General features: G+C 44.8%; 1 protein-coding gene across 1 annotated transcript in view; it reads right to left on the reverse strand.

Moving 5' to 3' along the window:
• The window catches only part of LOC311132190 (girdin-like), a gene marked incomplete at its 3' end in the record, with an annotated part of 83,654 nt that extends 69,589 nt beyond the window's left edge, over positions 1-14,065 (reverse strand). The window contains exons 1-3 of the mRNA XM_084165410.1: positions 13,295-14,065; positions 13,062-13,162; positions 5,864-5,972 (exon numbers count right to left, since the gene is read on the reverse strand). Coding sequence (XP_084021536.1) covers positions 5,864-5,972; positions 13,062-13,162; positions 13,295-13,357 — 273 coding nt within the window. The 5' untranslated portion in view covers positions 13,358-14,065. The remainder of the gene's footprint in view (positions 1-5,863; positions 5,973-13,061; positions 13,163-13,294) is intronic.
• Positions 14,066-14,392: the final 327 nt, after the last annotated feature.

Here is a 14,392-nt window from a genome sequence, read left to right on the forward strand (position 1 = left end):
TACAAATGACAACCCTGTAAAGACTGCTGGCGATGATGTGTGTGTACCAGCTATTGCCACAGTCTGCGCGACTTCAGGAAACAGCAGAGGGTGCACGCCCCTATCCACATCGACGGGACCGCAGTGGAGTAGGTGGAAAGCTTCAAGTTCCTTGGTGTACACATCACTGACAAACTTAAATGGTCCATCCACACAGACAGTGTGATGAAGAAGGCGCAACAGAGCCTCTTCAACCTCAGGAGGCTGAAGAAATTCGGCTTAGCACCTAAAACCCTCAAACTTTTACAGATGCACAATTGAGAGCATCCTGTCGGGCTGTATCACTGCCTGGTACGGCAACTGCACCGCCCACAACCGCAGGGCTCTCCAGAGGGTGGTGCGGTCTGCCGAACGCATTAACGGGGGCAAACTACCCGCCCTCCAAGACACATACAGCACCGATGTCACAGGTGCTGTATGCAAGGCCAAAAAGATCATCAAGGACATCAACCACCTGAGCCACTGCCTCTTCACCCCGCTATCATCCAGAAGGCAAGGTCAGTACAGGTGCATCAAAGCTGGGACAGAGAGAATGAAAAACAGCTTCTATCTCAAGGCCATCAGACTGTTAAATAGCCATCACTAGCACATAAGAGGCTCCTGCTGCCTATTGAAATCACTGGCCACTTTAGTGTTCCATTTCTTAGTCACTTTAATAATGTTTACATATCTTGCACTGCTCATCTCATATGTATATACTGCATTCTATTCTATAATATTCTACTGTATCTTAGTCCAGGCCGCTCTGTCATTGCTTGTCCATATATGTATATATTCTTAAATCCCATTCCTCACTAGTTTTGTGTGTATTGGGTATATGTTGTGAAATTGTTAGATATTACTTGTTAGATATTACGGCACTGTCGGAGCTAGAAGCACAAGCATTTCGCTACACCCACTATAACATCTGCTAAACACGTGTATGTGACAAATACAATTATTTGATTTGAACAGGACATTTTTGCTTAGCATGTGAGATTGCATGAGTACATGCATTTAGTCCCAAGCTACAAGTAGCCTACATGCCCTATTGAACTGATTTGCTCATGCTTCAAATGCTAAGGCCATGAAAGAAATCACTTGGGTATTAGGCCACAAATTAAATAAATGTTGTGGATTGCCGATGATGAAGATGATTCAAAGAAAGCAAATAACCTCCGGCTTGAAGCTTTCCCATATTAACACAGATTTAAACACACACACACACACACACACACACACACACACACACACACACACACACACACACTTAAATATTTCCATGATGAAGTGTAAGACAAGAACAACAACCACCCTAGACTCTGCTCTAGCCATCTCAGCCCACTAACAGACAGTCTTTGTGTAGGTCAGCTAGCCTCAGCCGCGAGGGGAACTCAGTCTCCCTGAGCCTCCAAAACAAGCTCCACTACTCTGGGGCTCAGCATAGAGACATACAGCATTAAAGTGTCATATGTGGAGGATTATTTAGCGTTTGGATGATAGCAGAGAGGATGCGGGCTGTGAGTGTGCCAACTCATCTTTAATGGCTTCTCAAATGGGCATGGGGTGGGGGTGAGGTCACCTGATACATGAGGCTCAGTGCCCCGAGGACATGGCCCTGTGTGTGAATGGAGCTCTGTTCCCCTTAATGCAGTGAAAACAAAATGAGCTACTGCCTTAAGAACACACCCCAAAGCAAAGCAGTGCTAAAGGAAGACGTTACACAGCAGGTCCACTCTTCAATTCACATTGGTACAGAAAAGTGTAGGCCTATAAGTCATTACTGTTTTTGAGCTCGACGTGATGCTACGCACATGGAATTGGTTTGGCTGGCGAGAGCTCCAAAGATCTCTGCATGCATGCCAAACAGAGACCACAAAAAAAAAAGATTTAAAAAAAAGAGGCCTAACATTCATTTGGATTGAGTAACCAAGACGAGAGACCTTCATAGGACTAATCTCAACAATACTGGCAAATGCTTAAATATCATTACAAGGAAACAAAACAATACAGTAAATCCCAACATCCTCTACACATCATCACGTAAAATGACATTTGAAATGTGTAAAATGACCATTTCCAGTGTGAAATAGAGTTAACAAGTTAGACCTCAAAACTACCTTCTGGCCCGCCTCTGGACTTGATGAATCACCAGGTAGTACTCAGTGAACAGTTGAGTATTTGGAAAGCTCTCCTCTCCTCACAGCTTCACAGTTGAATTCAGTGGAGTGTGAAGTACCTGGGAGCGATGCATTCACCAATGATTACCTTAGGCCCTGATCCTAATGACCAAAGCCTAGCTAAGGAAGGTATTATGTACAGTTGAGTGATGAGGATCCTGAAAGAACATGACAAAGAATGAATGGGCTACTAAATAAATACAAATCGATACAATTTTTTAAAATTAAAATCTAGTGCACTCCTAGTGTAATACATAGCCATAAATAGGAAAACGTTGGCTCTAATCAATCATTCCTTCTGACAGAAACAACTCATGAGCATTGCTCCTTCCTACAAAACCCAACCGCAATACAGCGTCATACTGTAGTAACACGCTATCCATGCCAACAACAGCACTTTCTCAATAGGCTAGTACCTTCCAAACTCAATGAGTGACTAGCGCCTACAAATATTTAAGCAGCCGTGTGTCTAGACAGTGGACACACTCCCAATCTATAAGTGCAATAGCAGAAACCTTGGGACACATGATAAAATGCATGCCGATGAGAGCTGACACTGCAACAACAAAAAATGTTTTATATGAAAGACATTATGGAACTATAGGCCGGTCCACTTTAACAACCTCTACACAAAGTAATTTTCCACGTGTCCCAGACACTAGTGCACTTCTAGGACGGATGGAGGAGGGATGTCCCAGAGGAATGGAGGTCTCTAGTCTGACACCTGAACTCTGAAGAGGAGAGTTAGCCTAATTACTACATTTGTTCAGTTGCAGGAGACTTTGAGCGGAGTCAGCACGATCAGTAACTTAATGATGTTCCTCCTCCCGAGATTCAAGAGTGAAGCTACACTGCAGAAGCTCGACAGACAAAGGAATGTCACCAAACTACACAGACCCTTAGGATGGTAGAGCTGCCAACATCACCAGCATATATGCCAAATGTGCCCCGCAGTGTCTGTGCCCACTTCAGTATGATGTTGCTGTTAACTCTATTGGTTGAAAACCTAGAGAATTGATGACATTTCCATCTGGAACATGTAAGATTAAACAGGGATGAATGAAAAGCCAGGAACAGGAACAACTCGGACCACAGCAAAGAAAATCAAAGACATTGTTCAATGTCAAAGTGCCTCTCTCTAGACTTTGATCAGCCCCGCTAGGATGTGGGTGGTGAATGACTGGGGCCTGCTGGCCTGTTTTCCACTAGCCTGGTTTAAAATCAGCCAGGCAGGCCAGTCATTGAGGTTTATAACCAGCAGCACTGAAGCACCAGGGTGAACCATAACCAGGGCAGAGATGGCAACTCAAGGCTGGATAGTAGGTCATCCAGAGTCTAGGAATAAGGAGTAGTGTGCTGAAGGAGGACCCCAATAAGATCAAGGGGTCTACCACCAATCGACCTTTCATCTGAAAGAATGTATTTGCTCTCGGTTTCTACACATTATCCAAGATCCTAAGACTGGGCTGTTCTTGTTTCAGCTGAGCAAATACTTGTGTTCACTAATCAGCTAAAAATCAGCTCAGTTGGTAGAGCATGGCGCTTGCAACGCCAGGGTTGTGGGTTCGATTCCCACGGGGGGCCAGTATGAAAAAAGTATGGAAATGTATGCACTCACTAACTGTAAGTCGCTCTGGATAAGAGTGTCTGCTAAATGACTACAATGTAAAATCTGATAACCTACCGTAGGAAAGTCACAACAGTAACGTAAAAAAAAAGCAAAGCAGAGTGTTTGCTGACAGCTGTCCACTGATCTCAGTCAAGTACTGTTGTGATTCACACCAAAGGCCGGCCCTCCATCCAATCTCAACCCTTGAATGTGAATGAGGTAATAATCAAGTGGATCTCAAACGGACAAGTCAAATGGACTACTCATGTCTACTCAAACACCAAAACAACACCACAAGAATCACTGTTGTCCACACCAAAGGAAAATGCCATGGCGTTTCCAGTTAACTGAGTAGTTGATTGTGGGTGGTAAAGCATCAACGACCATTGAGAGGCTTGCTACAAAAGGGCAGGAGGAACAGTGGGGGCTTATAATGGACACTGGACTGACAATATATTAACCATTAGGTTAACACAAAGGCAGGGAAGGCAAGGAAAATATTGATGACACCCACCCTAGAAGCACAACACGTTTATTGTTTGTGCTTCTAAGGCTAATACTTTCAGCTTCACATGGCCACTCGGAGAGTTGATGTTCTTACTTAACCCAAGCGGCTAATAAGGGTCTTAAGACTCTTGGCTTTGTGACAGATTATTTTGAAAGCCATTTTGAGAGGGCCTAGCAGGGCTTTCAAGGCTTATGACATTACTGTCGATAAACAATGGCCCTGTGTAATGAGATGTTCAAGGGATGTTTAATTGGATGTTCCAGGTAGGTCTGTTAGCATGTAATAGAAGTGTCCAGAGTCTTGTCCATCATCCTACTCTACAATATGGTATGTTGATGAGCATTGGGCTTATGGGGATGTGACTGCGTAGTTTCTGCTTTGAGACTTGCTGAGTTGCAGATGACTATAGGAAGATCGATGATGGCCGACTGGAGGGAACAGTCCCTGTCCAGATAGACACAGCCGTGGGAAATCCTCTCCTCACTGAGACTGTGCTGCTGGGTAAATCTCCCATAGTCAACTCCACACATTCCTGCAGTTGGTGTTGTGCATGCTGGATCACGTACATTTCCTGATTATCATTCTGAGTGCCAAGACACCCTGAGACGGCCAATTATCTCTCCCAGCATCATCACCTTCAGCAGAAACACCAAATTATGATGGATGAAATTCTTTATCATCCTTGTTAAGTATTAAGTGTGTTCTCTCTCAGCTGTGAGGTTCGCAAAAAGTTGCTGGACAGATGTACTGACTGCTAGATAAACTTCCCGTGTAGGATATTAAGGCCAGAGCCCCACCATCGGCAGTCATGGTATATATCAGATCTTGTCACAAGGAAGCCCCCCTTCCTCCCTCTGTCCATCAGATTAATGGGAAGCATCTCTTCCTTGAGCTGAATGGAAATTATCAACCATACTCAGATTACTCTCACATGCAAGAACCTGATATGATCTAATGCAGTGAAAACATCAGCCAAGCAGCAAAACGGAGACACTACTTGCAGACAGCTTTTAAAGTTACTATAGTGGGGAAGTAACTCCTCATTTTGTGTCCGTTTTAATACTGTTCTGAGCTCTCACAAAACTGAAGCCAAAATACATCCCAGATCTTCATTAGTCAAAGCGTGAGACGGAGAACCACATTAGTGTGCTGCGTTTCAGCTCCAAACGTTTCTAACGTGTCTGCATACAGCTCCCCTTCCATTTGTAGAGGCCTCCGTGACATCTGGATGGAGGTCCCCTTGCCACATCACACCAGCCACAGACATCGTCAAATACGTGTGTATTTATACTTATTTTCCAATGTGTGTGTATGTGTTTATCGGGTAGTTTAAACGTGATTTTGTGCGTATGTGTATATATGTGTGTGTGTGTGTACAAGGCACAGTCTCCACTGAAACGTGTCTTGCTGACAAACCTCAGGGTAGAAAATGTAATTGATCCTAAAGAGCTAGGAGGCACATGGCTTTAACAGATCAGCACAATATACCAGACCTCAGCACCAGATGCAATCTTTCCATTAGAGCTTTAGTGTTAACCTTCCACTCACCTGGTAGTAGGACTTTATCTGCCGGATCAGGATGGAGAGGTTTTGTATGCGCAGTGTTGAGTCATTGTTCACTTTCTTGTTGGTTCTTTGAACAGTGGCTTTTGGATTTCTGTGGGGAAGAAAAAATGAGAACAACAGCAGAGAGTAGACAAATTCATTTGTAAATTGTCTGCCTTTCAGTCAGTCAGTAAAATGCTGCATTAGCAGTACAGTGTTAAGTCAGTGTTTGAACATTGACATTTCTCATGGTTGTGTTGATGACACCCAGTACTAACAGAGCTAGGTCTAAACCAGGGCTATCCAACCCTGTTCCTGGAGAGCTACCTTCCTGTAGGTTTTCAATCCAACCCCAGTTGTAACTAACCTGATTCAGCTGATCAACCAGCTAATTATTAGAATCAGGTACACAAGATTACGATTATAACAAAAACCTACAAGACGGTAGCTCTCCAGGAACAGGGTTGGAGAGCCCTGGTCGAAACTTTGGAATGTTTGTCTGTGTTGTAGGACAGTTTGCCGCAAAAACAACTCACTTAACTATTACTTGATTCTGGTGTGAGAATTCAGTCAAGGACTGCTATTGAGATGTCTTGCCCCCAGGGCTAGGAGCATAACTGCTGATGTTATCAGGAGTGTCGACCTGTGTTAACGACAGACATTCCAAATATACTAAGCCTCTACATGGGTATGGTACTTCAGAACAGTACGGTTTTTCCGTGTGAGGAATGCATGACATTCCAACAATCTGCCTTTAATAAATCAACAGTTTAGTAATCAATCATGCATTCTAAATCATTTAGCATGATTGTTTTCAAAACTACTTTCATGTTGATAACATGCTATGAGGCATTAATTGTGAAACTACCTGAAATTCAATAAAGGGGTACTGAATTGAATTATTGAACACTAACGAGACAAAAGCAGAGGAATTTCACCTCATCTGTCCTCACAGACCATCAAGGCTAACCCAATTTCTGAGTCTCTCATCTACCGTCTGTCAGTTCAGACCTGTGCTTTGATGATCATCAAGCAAAGGTTTTGGACCAACATGGTTTACAAACTCTGAGAGATTAACACATGCAGGCCTCCACTGGGCTTCTTCACTGGCCAGATGGTTTGAGTTTAGTCTCTGGATGCTCTCCTCTGACCTCATTTCTCACTGAAGCCCATCTGATGGTGCATCCATGCAGCGTTGCACTGATCTAGTGGTCTGGTCTGGAGTCTAAAAGCTTTGCTGATAAAGGATGTCCCAATGTTGGAGGATGGAACAATTATTATTTGACAACAAAATCTCTCATTAGTCGCATGGCCATTTAACCCAAATGGCATGGCATGTTCATTAAATCTATAGTAAACAGGGTTGTGTGTTTACATGAATGTGTGCATGCACGCGTGCAGTCATACATGCGTGAGTACATGCCTGCATCTGCGATCCAAGCTTTTAGCGTTTATGTCTAACACAACCTCGTGTAAAAGGCTGATTTCAAATTAACCTTGCACAATTTCCCTTCACCGTTAACTCTGTTCTAGATTGTTCTAATTCCATGGAAGCCCACTCAGTGAGGGATAAAATTGTCTTCTAATGAGCCTCGGTCATAATAGGCCCGTTGCCAAGCAACTGATAAAATAGAATAAACAGAGTTTCCAGCCTCTTCCTAAAATCCCCTGTATTGATAAGACTTAGCAGTTGACCTAGAAAAAATTAAAAATGCCACTTCATAAGACCAGGGAGCTATCGTTGAACTACGAACAAAGCTAAATAAAAATGACAACATTCATGATTTTTTATGAAAGCAACCATCGCGAGAAGGGAAGCGGGTGTGTTAATAGGCATTTTGATCAGCCATGCTCCCACACACACTGTCGCCTCAGTCTTGCAAATCAGAAAGACAGAGTCCTCTTTAAGAGTGCTTTGAATGGCACTGGCCATGTGACCCCACCGCTCCTTCAAAGCCCCTCGAGAGGTGCACTTTGGGGGGGGGGGGGTCGTCTTAACCCCTTAATGAAATAGCATGGAGGGAGCTGTAATCCTGTCAAACCGAGCACTGGCTGCACAGAGGGAGCTGCTAATTTAGTAACTCACATCTCTATACAACACAATCCTGCAGCGGCTCAGTTTCTTTTGGGCTGAGGCCTTCTCTATTCCTCCCCCCTCATTGGACAACATCACCTCCAGTATTAGTGACTGCAGGCGCCTGAATAGGGCCCTTTGTGAGGTAGACAAAACCCAAATACTGTACCATGCTGATCATATAGGTTTTGGAAAATGGGAAGTCAATGCACAAGTCAATAGTTAATGCAGAGCACAATACTGCCCGGTGCACTCCTGCGTTGCTTTGGGAAGTAATCTATTTCTGACACGCTGCATCAAAGTCAGTGGGGGGCAGAGAGTAGAGCAGTCAGCGGGGGGCAGAGAGTAGAGCAGTCAGCGGGGGGCAGAGAGTAGAGCAGTCAGCGGGGGGCAGAGAGTAGAGCAGTCAGCGGGGGGCAGAGAGTAGAGCAGTCAGCGGGGGGCAGAGAGTAGAGCAGTCAGCGGGGGGCAGAGAGTAGAGCAGTCAGCGGGGGGCAGAGAGTAGAGCAGTCAGCGGGGGGCAGAGAGTAGAGCAGTCAGCGGGGGCAGAGAGTAGAGCAGTCAGCGGGGGGCAGAGAGTAGAGCAGTCAGCGGGGGGCAGAGAGTAGAGCAGTCAGCGGGGGGCAGAGAGTAGAGCAGTCAGCGGGGGGCAGAGAGTAGAGCAGTCAGCGAGGGGCAGAGAGTAGAGCAGTCAGCGGGGGGCAGAGAGTAGAGCAGTCAGCGGGGGGCAGAGAGTAGAGCAGTCAGCGGGGGCAGAGAGTAGAGCAGTCAGCGGGGGGCAGAGAGTAGAGCAGTCAGCGAGGGGCAGAGAGTAGAGCAGTCAGCGGGGGGCAGAGAGTAGAGCATGGGCCGGCTGCCCAGCACGAGGAGAGGACAGAGTCAGTAAGCCTCTCAGTCCAAACACACTAGTGGGGAGGAGTGATGACTTCCCAGGCACATGGAGGGCTAGCTGGGGGAATCACCAGAGAGGAATGTGGATGATGACTACAGTAGTCCCACTGTGGTGAGGTGGTGTTCAGAACTACGCAGGCAGGATGACAGTGTGTGTGTGTGTGTGTGTCATGGAGCTGCTGTAGCGCTTCCCAATCGTTTCCTTTGTCAGCTCTGAGCTCCTGAAAGCCAGAACCAGTATCACGGCAACCTACTGTAACATACTCTCTCTACAGGACAGCACACAATCCAGGGAGAGGGAACAGCAGAAGTACGTACTGTACCTATGCCTTATTTTCTTGGTCTTGTGCTTTAATGGGTAGTTCGGTTCTCTATGGAGCTTTGTGTCATTCATGTTCATTTCCATAGGGCCGTTCCTATTCCTGAGTCTCTGCATGGCCTTGTTAAAGCAGTACCCTTTCAAGGTCACAACCGCTGCTTCCTGCATGTCTGACTCACAGGGCTTTTTACAGCTCAACATCCTCCTTCAATACCATAGTCTAGTGACCGTGTGAGTGAAGCACAAGACAGACATTTTTTTTTTACATTTTAGTCATTTAGCAGACGCTCTTATCCAGAGCGACTTAATGTTAGTGAGTGCATACATTATTTTATTTTTTTCATACTGCCCCCCCGTGGGAATGGAACCCACAACCCTGCCGTTGCAAGCGCCATGCTCTACCAACTGAGCTACACGGGACCTAATAATAATAGTAAAATGCCCACTGTTTACATTACCATTCAAAAACAGAACAACCAGCTCTGTTGTGTTCAAACCAACCATAGGTAGAGACACGGAGAGACACGGAGAGAGGTCTAGGTTCAGGCAGATAAACGGAATGTAGGGCTGGAAGAGTGGGAGATGCGACGCAGGGAGGATGGTCATTAATGGCTGGTCTGTGGCAGATAACGGCCAAGCAGCATGGTGTGGGATGCAGCCCCCTCCCTCCTCTCTGTCTGTCTGAATATCTGGCTGGCTGGCAGTGGTAGCCTATGACTGAAGCCTTTGATCTCCAAGAATAAAGAACCCAGCTGTGGGAAATTCAACAAATACACACCAGCCATCCAGCAAGAATCCAAACTATACCCCTTCTACCTAAACAGGAGAGAAAACAAAAGCAGGAGGCATGCTGTTCCGTGAAAACACAGGGAGAGAGAGTGCAGAGAGGCGTGTTGTGTCTGGTTCAGCAGTGTTGGAGAGGTGGTGGTTGTGATGCTGTCCCTTCTTATCACCCGTTTTTCCAGTTGAAAAAAACCCAGTTTGTGTATGAATTGGGGAGCTGCTAGAGACTTTAATCCTATCTGGATTAAGATAATTAAAATGTTGTCCTTCAACAGATATCTTTATTTTCCTCTAAGCTGCTGCACCGCTGCGTTAAGTGGCCATGTCGGGTTGGAAGTGGGCTGCACTCGTCTGTGCTTTTGTCCTGACTGAGGTGTTGAGGGAGGGGCTCAGGAACAATGAGCATGTGGCTTCGCTACAGCTGCTGCACGGCTTCAGGTGGAATTAACGTGTGTGTGTGTGTGTCACATGCTCATTACTCTCAATCATCTGAGCGTCATGGACTTTGATGTGATTGTATTTGAGCACTGAAGTGGAAAATAGCACACTAACAATATCGCTTCCAGAATTGAGGGGGGATGTAGTATGGCCTTGATACAGAAATCTAGCTTCAAACACATTTAGCTCTGAATTTTGCCACAATTTGGCCTTGAGGTCAACCATCGCAGACACTGAAAATGCAGCCATTCACCTTATTCCAACTGTGGACCTGAACCATTGTAATGTATGCCAGTACAACCAGAAAAAAAAAAGTACCTGTTTTTTGACCGTTGTAATGAGAAGAGGGAAATGTCACTTCTCTGTCCAGTCTGTGCTCCACACAAACAAACAGACCTACAGTATGTTGCTGAAGGGTGCTCTAATAGGCTGGGCAGTAGTGACTGAGGGACAGGACAGTGACACCATGCCATCTGTGCCTCCAACTAGCCGTTAGATAATCCAGCAGGGCCTCTGTGCTTCCTGGAGAACTTAAGTCTGCCTGCCTCCCTGTCAACAGCTTGGAGAGAGATATTACAAAATAACATACTACTACATACAGCTGCTTAAATTATTTGGAGCCCCAATCGGTGTACAGTACATGATGAATCACACACATATATTATTCAACATGGGAAGCTTCAAATGGTAGTATGCCAAACTCAACAATTGTACAACAAGCACTGCAACTCGTTTTATGTTAATTTTATGCAGTACATGATGCATCTTCTACTTCAAAGTGTGAGAAGCCGAAAGTCTACACAGCCCTGTGCTAGAAGGATGATGTGTTTTTAAACTTCCATTTATCTTTCTAATGGCTGCTCATGGACAAGACTGAGCACCCCTTTACGAGGCTATATTGATCACAGGCAGGTCAATACCAAGTATGCCTACCATTACGCCGACAATAACAGCACTCTGCAGGAGTTTCAACACAGACAGGGGCAGTGAGGGGGCGTGTTGTTGGGCAAAGCAATCAACCTTACAAACTGCTGGGCAGTTAATCATTTTCATCACTTAATGCAGCTCTCCGCTCTGCATACTAACTCGGCATCATTGCAGACAACATTACGTTTGGTAGCCATGACCTGTTGAATAAGCTGAAGTCATTTGAACAGAACCAGATCAACCAGTAACATGGTTAACATTAACTAAATCTACTCTCACAACAACTCTTTTGTACAACTTCACTAAATAAACCACTGGAGGCCTGCATTTTGATATGGCTGAATCAAATAAACCAAGGACAAACATGGGGGAATAATAATAATTTCATCCAGCACAAGGTAAATATTTACCAGTGAATATCTTAAACAGCCAATGTAAGATGAACATGTAGCCTTCATAATCTGTGAGAGTGAGACAAAGACCTGCTTCACAACAAATATTGACAATGTGCCTTCTGTGTGGGAGTCTTGCTGGGCAGACGAGTGCCAACAGCTGCCCAAAACTGACTGTGCACGCACGCACACACACAAAGAGCTAGGATGAAGTGACTAGCCAGCCCCAACACCCTGCCGGCCAGACAAGCACAGCTAAACTACAGGTCATTAAAACTGAAAACTGCTCTTGGGATGAGAATGAACAATTCCAAATATTAGGCTTTGACTGAATATATTGGCAATTGTAAACTAGGCCTATTGGTATGATGACCAGAGTAATAGAAATTAATACAGTACCAAATTTGCCAAAACAGACTTGAGTAGGGTTTGCAAGGTCATTGGCAACCTAGTAAGACTTGAGAGCTGAGGACAGTGTTGCCAAGGCAGCATGAGCACAGCTAGTACCTGGAAACTGTGAGATAATTGACACTCTGGGCCAGTAGAGCTTAGACCTGTTGATAGAATGTGATAAGTAACAAACTCAGTGTGAGAAGAGAGAAAGTGCTCGGCAATAACGCAAAAGGAAATTCATGTGATGTCTGCCTTCTAATTTTGAATACAGAGTGATAATGTGCAGGTTAACTTGGTTAGGGGCTATTCTACTCATACAGGATGAATAGGCCAAAATTGACATAGGCTACCTTATCATGCAAACCTAGCCCAGACAAAAGCATGGGTGGAAACCGCCTTATTTTGTATAGTGCGTGTCAGTGGCCATGGCAGAGATTGAGGGATTCCTTATTTCTACTCCTCCTCAAGGGGTAGGCTGGGTGAGTGAGGTAGAATAGCCGCCCTCTGTATTATTCTAGCAGGCAAGAAGAGCAAGCTCCAGGGAGAGGGAGTCTTCAGTAGACTGCAGATGACACTTCACGTTCTGACATTTTCAGTGACTGACTGACGGCTCCAGTGGAAGATGAGCTGCTGCCGACTCGCGCCATCAATACATTACTCGAGGTGGAACTGTCTGCTTCAAAATACCTACAACTCACTGTACACTTATTTCATTCTGATTAGACAACCTAATCCTGTTGTTGCATCGGTGGCTGACATACTTCACTTGTGAAATGTGTAATTCTGTAGAACTCATTAAACATTTATATATTTTTTGGTCCTGAATTTGTGTCATGAATCATGAATGCATGCATGGGTGTTTGTGCTTCCACTGTAGCCTACAGTGCAGGGCGAACGTTGATGATAATGACCAATGGATCAGAACCATGCGTGGCCATTCATTCATGAAAGACAGAGAGAACCCACAAATAGGCTACTACTTACATCTCAAGCATGATCTCGTTTAAATAAATGCCATCCACTAATTCAATGTATTCCGATAGTTTGGTGCCATCGTTTCCTGATGAATGCCCAGCCGCCTTAACCTGAAAAATATGACAATACACACCAAACCTGTCAGCAAAACGAAATCACTTGTTAACAGGGCATGTATTTTGGATACCCTGCTTAATTAGTATGCTCAAATTCCCATAGAATGGTTAATTAGGGTGCCTTACCCAGGCGACCAAAGGCGTGAGCAGAAATTGCTCCAACAACGGCGTAAAAATCTCACTTTCCATTTCCTTGTGTTGGACAGCGACAATTCCAGAGAATATGAATGAAACTGTAATTTTCTCCTTGTTGGTGAATTTTCTCAGCGTCGCCTTTCACCCCTCTGAACGCTTCCTTAATTTAGACGCCGCTCATGTGGATGATTTAATTAAACAGACACTAATTTCGCCAATGAAGAAAACAAGTCCATGGCGTCGGGTTTTGCTGAAAAATTAAATTAATCCACAATTATCGTATCTGCTACCCTAGATAACACGTCTTACCCTCCTTGGGAAGGACAAGGAATCCCACCACATTTTTTGAAAAACCTTGAATCTCATCTAGCCTGTGCCCGCCCGTCAAGGCAGCTGACCTACCTACAGCTAAATGTCTTAAACTAAGACAGGTACAGGTAGGCTAATAATAAAGGACATGCTCCATGAAAATCTAACGATCTGATAAAGCACAGAGCTAGTAGTAGGCCTATAGACAGTAAATGGTTTCCTCCAATGGACGTCGAGTTACAATATTCTTTAAAAAATAAATGCCTTTCCCCATCACGTTCCTTTTAGTCTTGAAGGTTGCGTCCCCCTCCCCCCCCCCATAAAACCGACGATTCTTCCAATAGTATTGGGCAGAGATGTCTTTCTTCTATCATGTATTCCCTTCTTCCAACCAAGTGACTAACGGCTGAATTACCGGCTCGACTCCGTGTGTTTCCATTCCAGCCTAGTCGTTCACCCATAGAGGACGTGTCTTCTTCCGCCAAAATCAACTGCGCTCAAGAAAATAGGGCTGCAGCACGTTGTCATTAACAGTTCCACCTCCACATTAAATGGATTATGTTGTATATAGACTATAGACTACATTATCAGGGCATAATCTCAAATGTCTTATGTTAGGTTGATTCACATTTGATGTGTCTTCTTTTTCAATGAATATTGGCAAAGTGAGTGTGTCAGTAGGACTATGCATTGTGTGTGCGTGTGTGTGTGTGTGTAGCCTGCTGGCTGGCTGCCAATGTAGGTTATGGGTAGTATTCATATGAATGATCTCAAACAACA

Source organism: Coregonus lavaretus, assembly GCF_964263955.1.
Source record: "Coregonus lavaretus genome assembly, chromosome: 1".
Taxonomy (NCBI): Eukaryota; Metazoa; Chordata; class Actinopteri; order Salmoniformes; family Salmonidae; genus Coregonus; species Coregonus lavaretus.